Source organism: Amia ocellicauda, chromosome 11 (genome assembly GCF_036373705.1).
Source record: "Amia ocellicauda isolate fAmiCal2 chromosome 11, fAmiCal2.hap1, whole genome shotgun sequence".
Taxonomy (NCBI): Eukaryota; Metazoa; Chordata; class Actinopteri; order Amiiformes; family Amiidae; genus Amia; species Amia ocellicauda.
In genome coordinates, this window is record NC_089860.1 from 26584615 (window position 1) to 26604515 (window position 19901).

Consider the following 19901-nt stretch of genomic DNA (forward strand, 5'->3'; position numbering starts at 1 on the left):
TTAATAAATTATTAGTTATAAATGTTTTATAAAGTACGTTTTCACAAGCTGTAGAAAATGGATGATTGATTGTGTATTTAATACCATACAGCACTTTTGCAATACCCGAGACTCATAATTTACAGCAGGTTGAAATCTCTTGAGGTTGAATCTCTTATTAACAGTAATATGCATATGTAACAACACAGTAATAGACACAATATCAATGGACCATTTTTAAGAGGGCTGCTAGACCACATTGTCTGAATCTTTAATGAGAAGTGAGTCGTCTGTAAGCCATTACTTGATAACTTGTCCTTACTGTATAAGACCAATGAGCACAATTCTCTGAATCTTGAGACACTATCCCCGGATTAAATGCTATAAGAATATTATTGGCAAATCTGATATTTAAAAGGCATTTAAGCAAGCCCAATTTCCCCAAAATATAATATATAATTCTTTATAATTATAATGTATAATACTATATATGTCTCTTGTGTGGGGGGTGGGTGGGGGGCATTCATTATAACATAAAGAGGCACAGTAATGACTTTGGGCAAACCCACATAACATAACATCTGGCTTGGAATTATGGATTTTATCTGATCTGCTATAAGCCATAACCCTCAAGACTCCATGTACTGCTACACTAGACTGCGCTTTCTTTATACATCGGCCTATAGCAGGGGTCTCCAGTCCAGTTGGCCACGCTGTCTCCAATTAACTCCTCTTCCCAGTGTCAGTGATTTCAAGAGAGCAAGATAAGCTGCTGGACCAGGATTGGGGACCCCTGCTCTACAAGCCTCTACAAGCCATTGTCTCTGTACACTCATTTAGCCTAAACTAATTACAGTAATGACTATAACTAATGGATCTCATGTGTTAATCCTTAAAGAGATAAATACTATACCCTATGGATGTTGTAAAGGAGCGGTGATAGGAAATACTGAAGATCAAAGATGTGTGAATTGTCTTTTTTTATATCTGAAGCTGGAATTACAGTCACACTCTAATCAGTAGATATCTAATGGTGTGATCTACCGAGTCCTTTCTCAGGTTGCTAAGAAGGTGTGGTGTGGAGTGATCTTGACTTGCTGTCAGAGTTTCCTAGCGAGACTTTTGTCTGAAGTGGTGCATTGCAGTGCTGGTTATTAAACCAAATGCAGCCATAGGTCAGACAAAATAATGTTTTTTTGCCTTCCCTGAACAAACCTTGCTATATATATATATATATATATATATATATATATATATATATATATATATATATATATATATATATATATATAACATGGCAATAGATGTGATTCCAAATCAACCAAAGGGACTTTCAAAAAACAAATGGACCATGAAGAGTGTGGTGTAGTCAAAACGTTCAAAAACACAAAATGAAGAAAAAATAAATAAAGGAGAAAAGAACAATGAAAGTGAACAGTATTGTTGGTGTTGCAAAGAGCCGAAGACGGGTTTTGTTTATTAATGAATTCTGCTTTGTTTTTCAAAGAGAAAGCTTGTATCATCCATTAGGAATAAAAAGGAAAAACAAAAAAACAAAAAAAAACCTAAATCGCTTGAACGTGTGCAACATCAGTGAGAAAATTTTCTAAAAAAGAACGGTGCAGAAATACTCCTCTTTTTCAAACGTGTGAAGGGAATCCTTCCAAAGAAAATCGAGACATTTCAGAAAACTTTTTTTTCCCTCACCCATCCTGCCCTCCCTCCCCTGGTGTTAAAGTGTCAGTGTGAAAATATATAATGCAGTCTCTTCTGTTCTGTACGTCCTGTCTGAAGTAAAAATGTGTGTGTGATTGTTCTCCATTTATCTGAGTTTTTATTTTTTCTTTAATTCAAAGCTGTACGTTTTTTTTTTTTGTTTGTTTGTTTTATTCTCAAACTTCAGTTTGAAAGTCTCCCTCCGACGTGTCCAGTGTGTGTGCAGAAGTCGTGTCCCAGGTTTTGCTGTGTAGTTCCAGTTTGTCTTTCTGCTCTGATGGTGACGTATTAAGGGTCATCACTTTGAAACTGTCCCAGGACTGCTGGTCATCAGGGGTGGACTTATCCTGCACCGAAACAAGACAACAAAAAAAGCCGTTTTCAGTCTGCACTCGTTAGAGAAAACATTGAATATCATTTCCTGACGTTCGGTATACCTAGAGAGCAGGTTTCAATTGTGTGTGAATTATTTTACTGATGCCGTATTACACTGCACTGAGGTAAACACTGTTGAGTTTCAATTGAGAAGGCACCGCGGGGGGCCAAGCACGGCCGAGGCAGACATGGAGAGAAGGGATGTGCCGATACTGAGAAACGGTCTGCCGGACAGCCGTGGAAATTACTTTATTAGGCTGAGTAAGCAGGGCAATGATGTACCACAGAGGGGCACAGAGCAAAGTCACAGCCCTTCTTTACATTAAGCTGTTTGACTTGGACTGACATGTGACGGCTGACATCCATAGGGTGCACTCAAAGTCCAACCCAGAATTAGAGTAAACTCACATTTCTGGTGCTCTGTAACTTGTAGGCAGCTCTGTTATCTCTCTCTCTCTCTATTGTGTTTATCTGTACCTCACATACAGAGCACAAAGCAGTGAGGGGGCAGAGAGTCATGAGCCTCTGGGACTGTAGACATGTGACTGTTAGGGCTCTGCTAGAACCAGGAATCTTAAGGGGATTAAAAAAAAGAGAAAAGAAAAGAAAAAGGACAAAACAAATAGGATGAGTTGACCTGGCAATTCCCTTCTTCCCCACGTGAACCTATTAACCCTGAAGCTCATAGCTCCAATCCCATTATCTCACCTCAGATTTTAGTGGTCAACATAATCAATAAGACTTGATCCATCAGAGACTGAAATGCACACCAGCACACGTGTACACGCACACAGCTAGGCAAGGATGCCTCTATGGGGATTGTGCTGTTTGATGACTATGTAGTATTCAGCGCAGGTGTCAGGAAGCAACTGCACTCTCTTGGCAAGTTACACGGAATACACAATATAGTGTTGGAAACAATAGCTGTGATTAATACAACAACACAACTGAAAACACAAGCAAATGTACAATGGAAAACAAACACACACACACACACAATACGCATTGTGGTTTTCCTAAGGGGAAACGGACACACCAGGTTATAAACATGTTCCTTCAAAACATATGAACTGGAGACTGGGTGTTTTTGTTTCAACCACAATAATGAAACTCAGCCTGTTTACATGATTATGGGCCACTGGGACAAAGCGCCACAGTAAGAACTGGTTGACGGTTGATTGCTTTGCCCTCAGACATGGCTTGCCAACACCAGTTTAGGAGAGGGATTATTAAAGATGCAGTGAGACACAGCAGCTCCATTACGGTGCACTCAGAAGTATTGCCACCAGAAGGCACTAACAGATGATTTATCAATTGCAGAGAACTGTACTAGGGGGACATCTCAGATACAGATAGGAGGACAGAAAGACTTCTCCAGAAATGGATTTTGAACAAAAACAAAACAATGTAAGCCAGTGCATCCTGTGCCATCTGATTTTATTCCTGGGAGAAGGTAATTCATCACTACACTCCTGCCTATCTGCCTATCTTCAGGCTCTCTCTCTCTCTCTCTCAGTGCTTTCTACTTACACTTGAAGAGTTCTTTTCACCTCCGGCTGAAGAAATGCTCCATCGTTTTTCCCTCTGTTCCAATAAAAAGATTGAAAGGGGAGTTACAGTGAGGGACAGGCCACAAGAAGCAGACAGAATAGTACCAGGAAAGAGCCCCTTGCCATTCTGACACCCAGCTACAAGTGCATCAGTGTGGATATATCCTTCGTGGACAACTCATATCTAGTGCTGCAGCCACGTACAGCTAAAGATGCATTTACATACATGAACAAACGCATAAATGAATAAACAAATAAAAATGCATCTGGATGTTGTAACTGTCTTGCCATACAAATGAGATGACGACAGATCTCTGCAATATTTTCACCAATGCGCTGCTTTTTTTTTGTTGTTGAATGGGTCATACCGCTGCTGTGCTTTTTCACCAAGACAGAGAGCGTTGTTTAATGTCTCTGTAACCATCAACACTAATGCGGTGCAGCCATGGGTGCCAGAATACCTGGGCACAGCCAGCCACTAGGGGGAGCAGTGCCACCGGGGCCATGATCAGAAGCTGAGGAGCGTGTCTCCGTAGGACGAGCAAGTCAAAGACAGGGCTGCCATTGGGTGAGATGCGCTGCGATTTCAATTGATTCACTGGCAGGGTTTCCATGAGATTTATGGTTTCATGGTTTCTTTAAACAACCAGATTTATTTTGATTAAGATCTGATTGTGTTTTTCTTTGTTATTTTTGTATATACTATCCTTGGAAAAAAGGAGCTGCAAATGGCAAAGAATAAGGAGGTATTATCTGCTTAAAGACAGACTGCTTTTATACTAATGATACTATTTCTATTGAAAACTAGGGGTTAAATGCTGCTGCTGCAGAGCCTCTTTCAACAGAATCCTGGATTTGCAATATCGATTGAAGGACAAAGGGCAATGAGGTTAATGCACTTGCTGAGAGTAAGCCGTGGTGAGACAGCGGCAGGGCCAGAGCTCCAGCCCAGAGCCTCGGGGTAACAGGGCTTGTCCCGTAACCACTGGAACACCGTGTCTGGCTACAGCAGCTCTCATGGTGATGTTGGTGGGGATGAGAGGGAATGATACATGAGAAGATGATGCTTCGTGGGGAACTCCAAATAGCTCCTCACCTCTCTGTTCCTCTCTAACCCCCCTGAGTCTTGGAAGTGCGTCAGTTTTCCAAGGTGACACTGTTTTTGTTTTTTTCAGTAACTCTAGTAAAGCCTGTATGCAGGAACGGGAGAGCGAGACGATCGTTCCCGACAAGAGACCTAAGTCAGCTCCCCAATGGAAACCCATCTCGTCGTGCTCCTTTGCTCTCTGAAGAACTAATAAAGTGAGACGCATGAGAGAGCTACACAGCAGGGGATGGCGACACACTGGAGACACTTTGGGTTGGGCCACAATCAGAGCTGCACTACCGGTTGCAGAGTTAAGAAGGAGACAAACTACAAACATACTACAGTGGATTTAGCTTTTTGCTAACTAATTCTATGGGGTTGATTAGAGAAACATGGAAGGATTTTTCTTCTACTGAGGATTTTTTTTTCATTTTTTAATTTCCCCACAATTTGTATTTTATTGCATTTCCTTTTTTTGTTTTTACCTTTTTCAAGTTTGCCTCCCTTGGGTCGGCTGACTGCCTGGCTATAGTCAAACTATGATAGAAAACATGCAGTTTGAACCAAAACCATCCAAGAAAAGTGAAACAAAATTACTTTTTCTTTTTTAAAAACACAATCACAGGTTGCAAAACATACAATACAAGACAGGCAAGCAAGCATCGGAGACAGAACTGTATGTTAGAGTGACCCAGCGGTAAAGCCAGTGCTATACTGAGTCTCCTAACAGACCGATTCACTTCGGCACTCAGAAGCGTCTCCGTCTCTCCCACTCCACTCTCTCTCTGAGACTTCAGGGGTTTTTGCATTTCTCTGTAATTGTACCATTGAATACAATACATTACATTAAATTACATTATTTGTCATTTAGCAGATGCTCTTATCCAGGGCGACTTGTACAGCTGGGCATTTTTCCTGGAGCAATCTAAGTGAAGTACCTTGCTCAAGGGTACAACAGGATTTCAAACTCATGGCAAAAGTAAATGAATAAATGTTAGACTACAGGTAAGCAGTGAAATTAGTAAGGAGGAGGAAAGGTGGACTCCAGGACACTGAGGTGGACAATACAAAAGAGTGCAGCAAAGGCAGGATTGAGCAGGATAAAAGCCACTGGTCCGAAACTTTTGAGTCTCATCATCATAAGAAGGTGTTTCTCTGTGTCACAGTGGCCAGTCCTCACTGTGTCAGGACCTAAACGTAGGGAATCCAGCCCCAGACTGGATTCGGGGGCAATAGTTCAAACAGGCAGGTGTGAGAGAATTCATTATCCACTTGGCTATAAATGGACTCCAAATGGGCTAACCTGTCTGAAACCCTTTAAATTGTCCCAACTGCCAGGTGACTGCCACAGCTGCCAGGAGGAAACCAATGAAAGCAGTTTGGTGTGCATTTCACAGAGGCCCACTGTTCCTGCACACTACTACTCCAGCCCTGCAAAACGCTGCAAAACTCTGCGATTCCCGAACGTCACAGTCGCTCACTGGCCCTGCCTGCGCCAACTCTGAACCCTGACTTTGCACCACACTGACATGAGCCTGGCCACAGGAGCCCCACACAGTCCCAGCCATCTGTCAGGTCAGTGCAATAGATCAGGTGCACCGACTCCACAGTATTACCACTTTGATGAACGATTCAGTCAATCGCATGCCAATATGTTAGCAATGAGAGCAATTTGTGGCTAGAGAAGGCCAATTCCTTGTCTCCTCTCACCCTTGGTTTTATTTCAACTCATTTGGCCAAGCCTGATTTGCATTTTTGTATTTTATCTTCTTGTTTGTAAGAGAGACCAGCTGTGCTATCATTAAGCAAAGTGCAAACAGTGAAGTCAGAGGCCTTTCAGTCTTCAAAACAGATCAAACCACTACTATCATCATTTGCTTTTCCCGCTACGTGGTTGCAGGTTACATTTTCACATTGGCTCAAAGAAGCTTTTTTCAATCAGGTCCAATAAGCTTTAATCACTTTTTTCCTTTTCTTTTAAGTCTTGTGAAATCACTGCTTTGTACAGGGAACAAGAAAGCGAAATACCTCTTAACGACTAACCTCTTTCTGTCTGTCTCTGTAATTAAAGAATCAAGTCGAAGTGGGAGAGAGAGAGAGCTTAAGTGGAGGAAGAAAATCGTTTCGGAGTGAGGAAGCTTCTCAGAATGTTACAGACTTAAATGCCACCAGTACCGTTACATAGAAAAGTGTAAGAAAGGCACTTAAAAAATAACAATGAAAACAACTTTAAAAATGAAAGCATGGATTGCAAAAAAAAAAAAAAAAAAATCATCTGATGGGATTGATGAATTGAATTGATTTGGTTAAAGATTCTGGATCATGCTTTTACATTGGATGTGAATTCCAGTACGGTCTCCTGCTCACTAATCAGCTGAAATATAACTACAGAACAACATCAAGAAGTCACCAATAATTCTTTCTTGGCTACATATTTAGTAACGCACACGCTTCTACTCCTTTTTTATGCTTACGTTGACTTTCTTGATAAATGAAGGTCATTTTTCTTTTATTTGGGGCTTCAGTATGTCTTGGTGGTGTATCCTGTACAGCAGACATTGAACCAGTCAGAGTTCTCTGAGAGACCAGATACAGAGGAAACAAGGTGTAGAAAGTGGGGCTGGAGGGTGGTGCTGGCTGGGGGAGGGTTGGTTGGTCATTTAAGGTAGGTCATTTTTTGGCTCGAGGTAGGTATTTAGGATTTTGAACATTTGCATTTGAACAAGGAGTTTTCCAATTTGGATGGTGACATCAGGGCTTCATAAACACAGATATGAGTGCCAGGTTAAGACTCCTGGCATCATTCAGGATCTGATCACTTTACTTGACAAGGTGAGAATCCGTTTCAAAGGCGTGAGTTTTTATGCAATGGTTTAAATGTCCATATCAGTACAGTACATATGGCTGTAACAGGCACTTTGACCAAAAGTTTGATGATACTTTATAGAGAGATTTTAGCTTGTAATCGAAATGAATGGATTATTTGTGCCCATAATTTCTGTTATTTCTTAAAATATATTAATTCTAACCAAAAAACAACCTAGAAGAATTGGAAAATTGATAAATACATTCAAGACACTGAAGCAAGATTTACAGTTATGTATTCATACCCCCTCCCCCACCCCTAAAACTGTTTATGAAGTAGATGCTTCTTAAACCAGCTGGTTATGGGGATTTGAAATTAATTGTTGGTTTAGGGTATTTGATCAATTAATTAGGAGCCCAATAACCCCCATCCTTCTAGCTTTGTGCCTTTTCATAACTTTGGATTATTACTAAGTATTGACACAGCTAGAGTCTGCGGGAAGATGGGGTGAAAGTCTGTGCATCAGACAGCAGTTTTAAATTAGAACTTGGACGGTTCGAATGGAATGTTATGTCCAAGCATTCTTAAGCAGCATTCTCCCAAGTCTCTCTAAAATTAAAATCTCACAAGCATTTCTGCATTTCTTCTCACAATGTGGCTGTGGAATGAAGAAAACATTGTTTATTCTGACTTGGGAAGGTTAAGAGCTGCCCCATTTACTTATTTATATCATTAGGTATGCCAGATTGTACCTGACACTCACAGCACATGAAAGGAAAGACGGGAGAAGGGTGTTTCATCCAGCACATGAGAAAAATATTAATTAATATTCTTTGCATATAAGAAGATCAACTGCAAAGTATGGACTCGCGAGGTTATTGTTTAACGTTAGGAAGGTAAGACAATGTTTTCAAATGGAGCAAAGTGGGAGACTGAGTGTCCTTGCATCAGAGCGTTGCGGTAGGTCATTGTATGCCACACACTACAGCTGCAATGGCGAATGTCTCATTTTTTGTTTTCCCTTTTTTAGATTCTTGCTTTTGCGTGGTTAAATAATAATAATTTTAACCAAAACAAACAACAAAAAATAAAATAAAAACTTAAATGAGGTATATTTTGCTTTATCTTACACCAATATTTACCAATATTCTTTTTTTTCTTTTATGTTTAATGTACATCTGAACCCAGACCCCAATGAGATTCCATATGGATCTGCAGCAGGCTTTTAACTTCAAGATGAATCAAATCTTTACACTTTAATGTATTTACTTCTTTTGTCTTATAATATATGTTATATTGTATGAACCATGCTAACATAAACCAGCACACAAAAGCAAACAACTGGAAAGCAAAACAAAGACTCCAGTGGCTAAATCATTCTTAAAGTGGGACTTTTTAAAAAGAGTTAATGAGTTAAAACATGTAGAAAATTAAAAAACAAACAAACAAGAGAGATCGCAGTTAATGGATCTTTCAGTGAGATGAAGCATACACAAATTTAAATGCACAAATAGCAAATCAAGCAACATCAACGTCAGGCTTCTGCATGTTCAGGGCATGCATTTCACTGGCATTAACACTACAGACAGCATACTGTAGAACTTCTCACAGTGCATTCATGGATTAATGGGAACTTGTTTTTCTTTGCCAGGCAGTCAGCTACTTTACTTGTTCCTTAGCTGTGAGATCCACAATATCACAAATGATGAGACTTTTTCCAAAACAACACTAGAACCCCCCCAAAGTCATATTTTAATCCAACCGCCATTTACACTGTGCTTGTGTGCTTGTGGAATTCAAACTGTTTTCACACGAATAGTGTGGATGATATCAATGTCAATTTTCACACACAAGCAAAGATGCTTTGACTGAATGTGTGTATTCCTACAGTGGCATCCTCCTTCTGCCAGTTTTGGAGACCAAAACCAAAACTAATGTAATTCCAACATCAATTATGTCTTTAATCTTTCGGGGGGGCACAGTGATTTTGAAGTCCGTATAATACAGGATACATAAAAATGAAGTATACATTAGGAAACGCTCCATAAGCCAAATTCCACTTTTATTGTCTCAAGGGAAAATAATAATAATGATAATGATTAAAATCATCATCATCATCATCACCACCACCGTCACATGCACTAATGTATTTGAAGCAATGTAACATGGAATCAAATTGGGTGGAACTGGCTGTCCAATTTGTTTCAAGAGTTTTTATTCCTTGAGACAGAAAAAAATAAAAAGAAAGAAAGAAACCTAGAAACCTAAATCTAGAGGCAAATGTCCTGTGAGTAAAGGCTCATAAAACAGCCTAAAACCCCTTATACACTTTGTGCTATGCAACTTTGTGTCTCGTGCTTTCTCTCTATTATAACAATATAAATCAATACATGCATCATTTTGCCTGAATGCTAATAGAAGCCCCTGTTTGTCACCTATGGACAGGTCCTTCAGGAAATTGACAAAGATTAAGTGCCATCAGGCTCCTACTACTCTGTCCTGTTGCTCTGGTTTCCTTTTCAGTGTCTCTAGTAAGTCACAACTCATATAAGTGTAAATTAATGCACTGTGGATTTGTCCAGCTTTTCTCATCAGACGCCCATTTCCCTGGGTTTGAGGTAGGTCAAGCTGAAGAATAAACTGGTATGTGTGGAACTGCTCCTTTCGGTGTTTGGTATTGTGTCACCTACATCACTCTCTCTGTGCCAAGCCCTGCCCCCACAAGGGATAGATCTTACCTTGAAAGTGGATGTAGATGGTTCCCTGTACCTGTCAATTGTGTGAAACTTGTGGTTGAGTTCGTGGTACAGCTCCGAATGGCGCTTGCGAGTGTGCATCACTTTCTGAAAGGGAGGGGGGTGGGGGAAGAGAATAAAAAGGTTGAAAGAAACTTGGAGGATGAACAGGGAGGGTCTTTTCTGAGTCTGGTGGTGAGTCAAGTGAGGAGGCTTAGGAGAGAGGTGGATGGGACTGGTATGTGCAAGGGTGAGTGGGTGCGGTGGAATCGCTGTCATTTTTTAGGCCCACGGTTTACATAGCTACACATTCTCTAAAGGAAGGAGGGACCTGCACCACACCAGACGCCCCGGCGTCCTTCACAGGCACACTGTACCTTTGCCATGCTGGGACACAGACTGGGTGAGGGGTGTGAAGGTAGGACACCATGAAACACAAGGCTAAGAAAGTGTTGCAAGTTGGGTAACACTGTATAATAAGGTACTGCTTTCCTCTGTTTCATCACATGCTCAATGGATGCTGTGTAAGGAAGATGCAGAGTATTAAAATAGCCCTTTAAATATGTGTATTCCTATGCAGTAATATTTTCAAATATGACATAGGTGGGCCTAAAATGTGAAAAATGAATGCTTTTATTGAATGTTTTTAATGAATGTCTACGAAGGTATATTCATACTATATATCTTCACTATTAAGTATCTAATATGCGTTTATAACTCATTTATAAAACATCAACAAGCAGTGCTTCAGAGTAAAGCTGTGTTTCCTTCAGAGAGTGGCTTGCTGTATAGTGGACTGCCCCACTGACAGTTCTCTGGCAGCTTTTCTTAACCTAACATCCATGCTTTCGTGTTTTCAAAACCAATTCCAATATCCTGTCACCAGGAGTCTGAGGACACTTTCTTGTGGTTCTGTTCCATTTCAACATTACACCATTGAGTAGTTTTAAAAACAACAAACCCTTAAAACATTCTTACCCTCAAGAAAGTGTACCATACTTAAACTGCAAAGTAATGTTTTCCACTGATTTCCCCCAGACTTGACCATGCATGCATTGTATGCTGCCATGGTTTTCTATGGTTTGTATCAAGCTTTATTATATCTCTCTCTGTTTTACCAGGATTTTACTTTGCTTTGATTGGGTTCTGGAGTTTTGCTATTTTAGGTGTGCTTTGTCATTTCACATCTCTCCTTCATCTCGCCTACACCTGCTGCTCATTGAGAAGAAAAGGTGGACGGAATCATGCTTGTCAGAACACCTCTCAACTGAGAAAAACAAAACCTGTACCGTTCGGAAATTAAAGAGAAGCCTTCAACCGTGCTCCCTACTGTACTGCACCTAGTGCACACTCACAGACTCAAAAGACGGGATCATTCTGTCGTGTCTTACCTCAAAGTCCAAGTCAGAATACCGTACTCTTTTCCTCTGGAGGGAGAGAAGACATTATCAATAACAGTAATTCACTTTTGGAATCAAAAAGAAAACCCCGTTTAGCCATCATTCAGAGTGCAAGCTGTCTTAAATGGGGAGAATCGTGCCAACGGCAATAAGCAAAACAGCAGGACTTCCCAGCTCCCTTGTCTGTCATTTAAGCATTGGCCTCCTGTATTAATGTCTTAGTCATCCTTGGCTAGAAGGAGACTGACAAAATTTACAAAATAATATGAATATAATAATAAAGGATACAGAAGACCATGCCAATCAATGTGGATTGAAACGGGCCAGTCAAACCTTCTGCTCTGTTTAGTTCTTTGCCATTTTGTTCATGCTTTATCATGTGTACATAAAGACTAGCCTTTACAAAGCCTTATAAACACACAATTACAAAATTCAAGACTGGACTCTTGAAGATTCAGGTTATTAACTTTCCCTTCACCCAAGACCAGATTGAATAAACCTGAGTGAACTCAATACTTATAATTACTTAAATAATATTTAAGTGACTGGAAACTGTTTTCTGCAGGAGTAACTTCATAACAGTTGCAAAACGTTTCTCTCTTTTGACTTTAGTGTATTTTAAAATAGTTCAGGGATCTGTATGAATCTCAAAGGAGGTGATGTACAAATTTGCAAAGTATATCAACTTGTCAGGGTTGTGCGCACGTTTAATTCCCCCACTTAAGAGGATGCATATACTGAATGCATTTATATTCACACAAAAATGCAAGTGCATAAGGAAATTCAGACACATATTTCCTGTTCGCTGGTTATCGTGCCAGTGCTTCTGCAGATGATACTCTTGCAGGGTGATTTTAAGGTGTTTTTAAATCTTTTTTTGCTGCAGAGCAATAATGTGCTCCCCACTTTTTCAAAAAATTATGCTAGATTTCATATGTCACAAATTGAAATAGAACATGCGAATATGAAAAATGTACATTCAATTTACTTTCCTTTTCACATTTAATCAGGATTTTGACAAATGAACAGGCGTCTATGGGGAATTAGGAAATATGGAGCAAGTTTCACAGTGAAGCAAAAAAGTTTAAAAACTGCCTTGACAGTGTGGGCTTGCTGGCACCTCCATGACACTTGCACTTACCTCTACAGCCTCCATGTCTTACATATAATAGCTCAGCGTGAGACCATACAACGACGCTGCACCCCAAACTGGTGCTGCACTGCGTACCTCTCTCTGCTCCTTCCTCAGACAAATAGTAAACATGACTGGAAGGAATGTCTGATTGGAGCAACTTAATTGAGGGGCCCACAATGGAGAAAATATTCCTTTTAAATCACCTGCAATCCTATCTCAGGTACTAAAATACTCTGAGGAAATATTACCAATTCATTGCAACTCCCTAACGGGTTGCTTTCTCTTATTTGGCTTGAGATATACATCTCCTCTACCCAAGATGTCCCCATGTGATAGGGCAGAAGCATTGCCGATACAAAAAAAGGGGGATTGGGGCACATTGCCTGTTCCCGAAGGCCTTGTGATTATCAGGCATTAGGATCGACCTACCTTCTGACTGGCTCACTGTCTCACTGTGAGGAATAGGCTGATTCCACCCCCTTTAAGCAGCAAGGTTTCCTGCTTCCCTCCCTGTCTTAAAGGATCACATCCCTCTCCCGGCACACATCTCCCAGTTTCATACCTTACCTTTCACTCCCCTTTGTTTGCCTCTGTTTAAGAGTCCCACCTGTTACCCAGCACACACAATTCCCACTGCCCCCATGTCCCCTCCCCTGGAAAATGAGGGAATAGGGCGACACCTCGTGCAGCAAAGGCTGGATAAGTCAGGGGTTCCCAGAGCCTGTTCCTGGGGCCCCACTCTCCCACTGCTGGTTTGTGTACCAGCTAAGCTTACTAAAATTATTACTACGGTCTGATTAGATCAATCAAGTCATTGAGATCTCAGGAACACACTAGAGCTGGACAGTGGGGCCCCAGGACTAGGGTTGGGAACCACTGGTATGCTAAATGGCCTGCTGAAGAAGCATTGGACTTAATGTTCCCCTTCAGTGGAAGGGGCAGCTTGGCTTGGCAAGCTTCTGAATTTTCCCATCATCCCTGTTGGTTTGTATGACAGACGGCATGGGAAACCCGGCTAGGAACCTACAGCAATAACCGAACCTTTCGAGTTCGACTGATTATAGCGGCATGCCGTCAGTCGTACATGAGCACTAGACCCATTTGGTATTGGAATAGAAATAGCAACCTGTAACTTGTGTGTCTGGTGTTTCACGTGAAGAAACGGGAATCAAAGGGAGAAGGAGAGGGTAAGAAAATCATCCTGTTGTGTCGCAGTGCACGGATGCCTCGTCTTTCTTAGGGACAACGTCTTCAGACTTGATTATGCATCACGATTTCAATGCATGGGACCTATTTGTGTGTGTATGTCCGTGAGTATGCTTGGAAACCCATTAAATCTGGAGCTCACACAGTGCCATTCCTCCGGAAAATGCACAGAATACTAAACGCCTCAGAGTTCCAATGCTTTCAAATAGTTTCACTCGGACACAGACATCTGCACATGTAAAGGCCCTTAAACCAGAAGCCGATTATGTAGGCATACTGCATGCATGTATAAACAAGCTCCTTCAGTAGTTTTAATGTTTCATCGTGTTTTTTTTTTTTTTACAATATTAAAACTAGTCCAGATGAAATTGAAACTGTGTCCCATCTGCTAACTGAAAATTGTAACCCAATACTTTGTGGCATTTGTTTTTGTCAGACAAATATGTAAAATTGAATTTACGATTAGCGAGTGGGGCAAATTTCGGATTGAACTGCATCCACTGCTCCGTAAGGATTGTGTATGCTTTTGCTATTGTCATTGGGGTGAGGGTGGGGACGGCAGTGGGAACAGGGACAGGGATGGGGGGGGTTGTAAACAGTGAAAAAAGGTGCCGGGCAGGGGAAATGACCCTTTAAGCCCCTACTCTACTTACTTCCAGAGAGCCCACTGACAGAGTGGAGCCGCCCATGTTGCGTGGCATGGTCCGGCTCTTGTCGCCCAGCTCGGAGGCCAGGATCTGCCGCACGGAGGGGTGCTGCTTGAACTGCAGCCCGTGGGGGTGCTTGAGGGTGCCGTAGGACTGGTTCAGGTTCATGTTGATGTGGTCCACAGAGACGAAGTTGGGGTAGGTCTCCGTTTCTACCGGGTGCAGGGTGAGGGGCGGGGGGGGTGGCGGGAAGGGCACGTCATCCACGGCGATGTTGAGAGGCTTGCCCTCTGGTTTGAGGCTGACGGTCCTCCTGGGCAGTACCATGTAGTCACCCTCGCTCGTGGGCTCGTGCGGCCGGGCCCAGTTGATCTCCATGGAGCGCAGGTTGTTGTCCGTGCAGAGGTAGACCGGACCGGGGTGCTGCTGCTGCTGCTGCTGTTGTTGATTCTGCTGCTGATGTGGATGCTGCTGGTGCAGGTGCTGCTGCTCCAGGTTGACGTCTTTCTTCAGCGGCTGCTCGCTCAGCTCGTTCAGGCCACTCATCTGGGGCACCTGCACCAGGAGGTTGGGAGGGGGGATGTTGCCCGGCAGGCTGGTGAAGTTCATGCCCTCCAGGTTGGTGTTGAGCTTGGGGTCATCCTCGTCGTCCAGGGAGATGCGGGACAGCGTTCCTGTAATGGTGGCTGGGTTGCATGTGTTCACCTCCTTAAAGATGACTGAGGGAGGGAGGAAAGACAGAGAAAGAGAGAGAGGGGAGGGGGAAGTGGGAGGCAGTGCAATTGCACACCGGGGTGATTGTGGTCAGGTGGTGGTTGTCCTGTTTTTCATAGGTCCGCATTCTTAGTGTAAAGGAGAACTGAAGGATTTGGGGAATTAATCTGAAGGTGTCTAGTGAGACACTTATTTATAATAATGTTTTTTTTTTTTTTTTAATAAGTAAACCTAAAACAGCATACAAACAGAAAAAAGCCCAGCATATTTATTTATAATGTACTGGAGAAAATTGATTGGGAAGTCATTTTGACCACTCTAGAAGCAAAAGACAATTTTCCCTGTCATGTAAAAATGTCTATGATCCTTCACACTCTTTCTTTCTTTAAAACATACGTTTAAACAAACATTGACTGAAGATAGCAGTTTTCAGTTCTGCTGAATTTTGATTTCAGCTCTATTAAAAGAAGTTCAAGGCAGCACTACATTTCAATGATCACATAACAGCCTTTAACATGTCTACAGGGTGGAGGTCATGATTAAAGACAATAATAGTGATAATAAAACAACACTAACATGGGGATTAGGACTGTCAGCTATTCAATACGTGCTTATATGGCAATGACATTTTTTTAATGGCGACTTCTCTAATTCCACCATTATTTTTAAACATGTCTCACTAATATTAAAATCAACAAAGAAAAAAAGCTATGTAAGTAGTCAGAGACAGGTTCATGGGGGAAACATCTAAAGATTGTGATATCATTGACATATATGAACATGTTTATTTTAGAAAAGTAATTGACCTACTTCTATGATTGATCTGAGGAAACTAATTATGTCTAAAACCATTAGTGCACTGTACACTTCCCCAAGCCAAACTTAAAAACTTACACGAGCTTTCTCTTTCTGAATAGTATAGGAAAATAATAGGACAAAAAAATATTATTTATTTTATTTTCTAACATATATTTTGCTCAGACGACCACTGGACAGCTAAGGACAGTTTTTAACTAGGAACAATCTGTGGCACTAAAACATTTTTTATTATGACATAATTTTTGGCAGCTCTTAAGATCAATGACATTATTAATAAGGGAATGTACTGCTTGCACTGCTAACCCATTGAGCCTTTTAACCTCCTCCCCCTCAGACAAAAAGTAAATGTGTTCTGTAGAGAATTAAAGATTCTTGGGTGTACTTGAGCGTGAATAACTACCATATCCTTTAACACCCTGCTCTGCTGTCGGCCTTTGCTATATCCCATTTTGACTTTCACTTCTGACTTGAAAACTGACGGTTATGTATTCATCATTAGTGTTGACATGTGCAGTGTAGTTCTTGGCCATTTTTGGTTGAATGACAGGGGTGAATGATGAAGAAAACACACTCCTCTATCGCGAGGAAATTTAAAAGTACACATGCAAACTCTCACAGAACTGAAGCCCTTACCTGTCTGGCAAGCCAGGTCCACATCTTTTTCAAAGTCTGTCTATAAGAAGGCAGAAAACCAAGAGGATTTAAACAGCAGCACTATCATGCATCAACAGCCCAACCTTAAAAGCAATCCACAAATCTGTGAAGCCTTATAAGCTTGAAATCCCCTTTGTTCCTTCACATTGACTACATCAGTTCAAACCATACATATATATATATATATATATATATATACACATATATATATATATATACATATATATATATATATATGTACACACACACACATACACACAATGTGTGCGTGTGTGTTTGTGAATATTTTCAGCAAAGCATTACAAAACTGTCAAAACTTTTGAGAGTTCAGCAAAGAATTCACAGCAAGTTCTTTCTCTTTTTTTTTCCTCAGGTTGATTAAAGGGCATTTAATCTGCTGAGCCTTGTACCAAGACAACCGTGTGCATTGTACCTAAAAATAATAGTATAACAATAATAACTGCAACAACAAAGTCGAAAATGACAGCAAAAACCTGAATTACATTTTCACTTGTAATTAATAGTAAGCCAAGTAGAAAATAATACTCATCAGCAATTTACTAGTTAGATTGGCAAAGCTGTAGATTCTAGCAAGACTCAGAAAAACAATGCTTTTCATTGGGACACAGCCACTACTATTTTTTCCCTCCTCTATTTGGAAAGAGTTTATTAACAATCACAATAATTACAGCCATTACTGATGAGCAGAGTCGAGGACCTGATCACAATGAATATGCAACCCAATCAGGGCTCTATTGTAACGTGCTTCTCCAGGGAACAAACCCCTCGCCCCTTAACACTGCTTCATCTCCGCAGTCAGTGTTCAGTAATTCTAATCATTGTTACTTTCTGAATTAGTACAGTGATTAAGATATTTGTTTTAAATATGGTTAATAATAATAATAATAATAATAATAATAATAATAATAATAATAATAATAATAATTAATAACCCTAATCTTGGTGTATTTTAGCAGAGAGTGAAACTCCGAAATACTTATACACCCACAACAACAAATAAATATATATTTTTTAATTAAAAGAAAACAACACACTTTTGGGGAAAATACCGACACAGGTGCTCTAAGGATATTCTCAGACCTGTCTGTCATCCTACACAGCTTCCACACACAGATGAAGCCTGACTTCCTCTCAATACCAATTAATTACCAGCAGGCACCACGCAGTGTCCACCGTACCCCCCCTGACAGGGCTCTCCGGGGACTTTCCTTCAGGCTTTTGTTAGGAAATTATAAATTGCTTTTAGTTTCTGTGCCACGTTGAAAACAAAAAACTAAAGGAAACATGCAGAGCAATTAAATTGCTGGCAAAGAAGGAAGAAGTTTGGTTAATACGCTTTGAACAGTTTTATTATCTGCATGAATTAATGAAGTGAATGTGTGAAATATGAAAAAGGATAAAAAAGTACATAATACCCTGGTAGAGTGGAGTGGTCTGTGGATAAATTGACTGTGTAGGTGGTCGGTTAATTAAGCAATGCAGGATCCATTATATGCCTTCTACTGTTACCTAATGTTAATATATTATATTTCATGTAATTTTATTAGGTATAATAATTTTACATGAAGACTTCAGCCAAATTAGTTTCATAAACTAAATTCTAGGACACATGTCTGGCTGCCTCACTTTCAACTGAATATGTTAGCTATGAACTAGAGACAACAAAAAAGATAGAGAAATCCATACAAAGAAAGGAGGGGGAACTAATAATAATTATAGCTTAACTCATAAAAAAACAGAAGATGAGTAATGAAAAGAGAGAAGGAGAGAAGAAAAGGAAAAGAAAGCAGAAAAAGAAAGAAAGGATGTTATGTTATTCACCATGATCTGCACCTGTCCGTTTTTGCAGGAGTCTGGGGAGGTTTCACTGTCGTCTTTGCAGATCCCCATCCGGCAGCGCACCACGTCCTGGACCTGTGCAGCACAAGACAACACAACAACACAGATCAGCACAGCTTGACGCACAGTGGCCTGCACACTCAGTCACAGGAGAACCCACGGAGATGCCGGGCGGGGTTTGGGAGCAGCATGTGCCAAACATGGCGACAGTACAGCTCTGTAAAATTGTCATAATTAATACATATATATTTTTTATAGATCCAGAGTTTCCAGAAGACACATTTTTAATGTGAAAGTTGCACTGTTGCCAAGTTGCAAAGATTTAGTGGGGACTTTTAACTGAAGCGAGGTATCAGGACCCCCAGCCCTCTCATGGTGGTCCTTATTAGAAACAGTACTGGTGTGAAAGCAGCTGCAGTGTACTGTTTTTAGTTTTGTTTGTTCTTGAAGTGTCTTTGACATTAATCTGTCACTCTTGCACCTCACAGGGGTGACACACAGGTGATGCGTTTGAGTGTCTGATCTCGTGCACTCGCGTTTCCTTGGTATTATCATTCATCTGACGTACAAAGTTCAGACCCGAGAGTATAAACTGGACGCATTCCTTCCACTTGTGGCTTTGTTCCTGTCATTCAAAGCATCCAGATGGAGAATGCAATATCTGTTTTTAATAAAGCGACGAAAGTAGTTTAAACTCAGGAGTAAAAGACCATTTGAACTTTTTCTTACTTGCATTCTCTTTCAGCCAGAGTTTTGTCTAGTTGTTTTTATTGCACAAACAAATAAGTTTGCAGTAAGCAATTGTATTCGTCAGTGATGCCTGGGCACAATATGAAAACGAAACAGCTGTCTATTATTATCTCCCATCTTGCTAAACAAAATAAAAGATAAAATACAAAGCAATAATTCCTAATGTTTACAGAGCCCCTTTTCATTGAAGTGCACTGCAACGACACCACAGAATTAGAATGGTGTCCTATGGTCACCGTTCAAAAGACCACTAATCATGTGGTAGATCACTAATAATATCATACAAAATGCGTTTCTCAATATTACCACCTGGGCTCAAGAGCTAACAGCGATGCCACACTTCTCAACGCAGTAATAACTCTGAATAACAGAAAAAACAAGTGATATTTCCATGCAAAACGTTTAAACTATGTTCATTTATGGATGCCTCTACAAAAACAAAACAAAGACATTCAGTTAAATTCAATG

At 40.7% G+C, this 19901-nt stretch overlaps 1 protein-coding gene across 6 annotated transcripts in view; it reads right to left on the reverse strand.

The window, feature by feature from the left end:
- Positions 1–1419: 1419 nt before the first annotated feature.
- Positions 1420–19901, reverse strand: part of adgrb2 (adhesion G protein-coupled receptor B2) — a 207110-nt gene continuing 188628 nt past the window's right edge. For 4 of the 6 annotated variants that reach the window (XM_066717237.1, XM_066717238.1, XM_066717235.1 and 1 more), the window contains 7 exons: positions 18666–18758; positions 16803–16842; positions 14643–15355; positions 11640–11675; positions 10252–10356; positions 3601–3654; positions 1420–2042 (listed from right to left, as the gene is read on the reverse strand). In XM_066717237.1, coding sequence (XP_066573334.1) covers positions 1872–2042; positions 3601–3654; positions 10252–10356; positions 11640–11675; positions 14643–15355; positions 16803–16842; positions 18666–18758 — 1212 coding nt within the window. In that variant the 3' untranslated portion in view covers positions 1420–1871. Of the gene's footprint in view, positions 2043–3600; positions 3655–5192; positions 5245–10251; positions 10357–11639; positions 11676–14642; positions 15356–16802; positions 16843–18665; positions 18759–19901 lie in introns of all 6 variants that reach the window. The other 2 variants (XM_066717236.1, XM_066717234.1) reach the window with 2 other exon arrangements.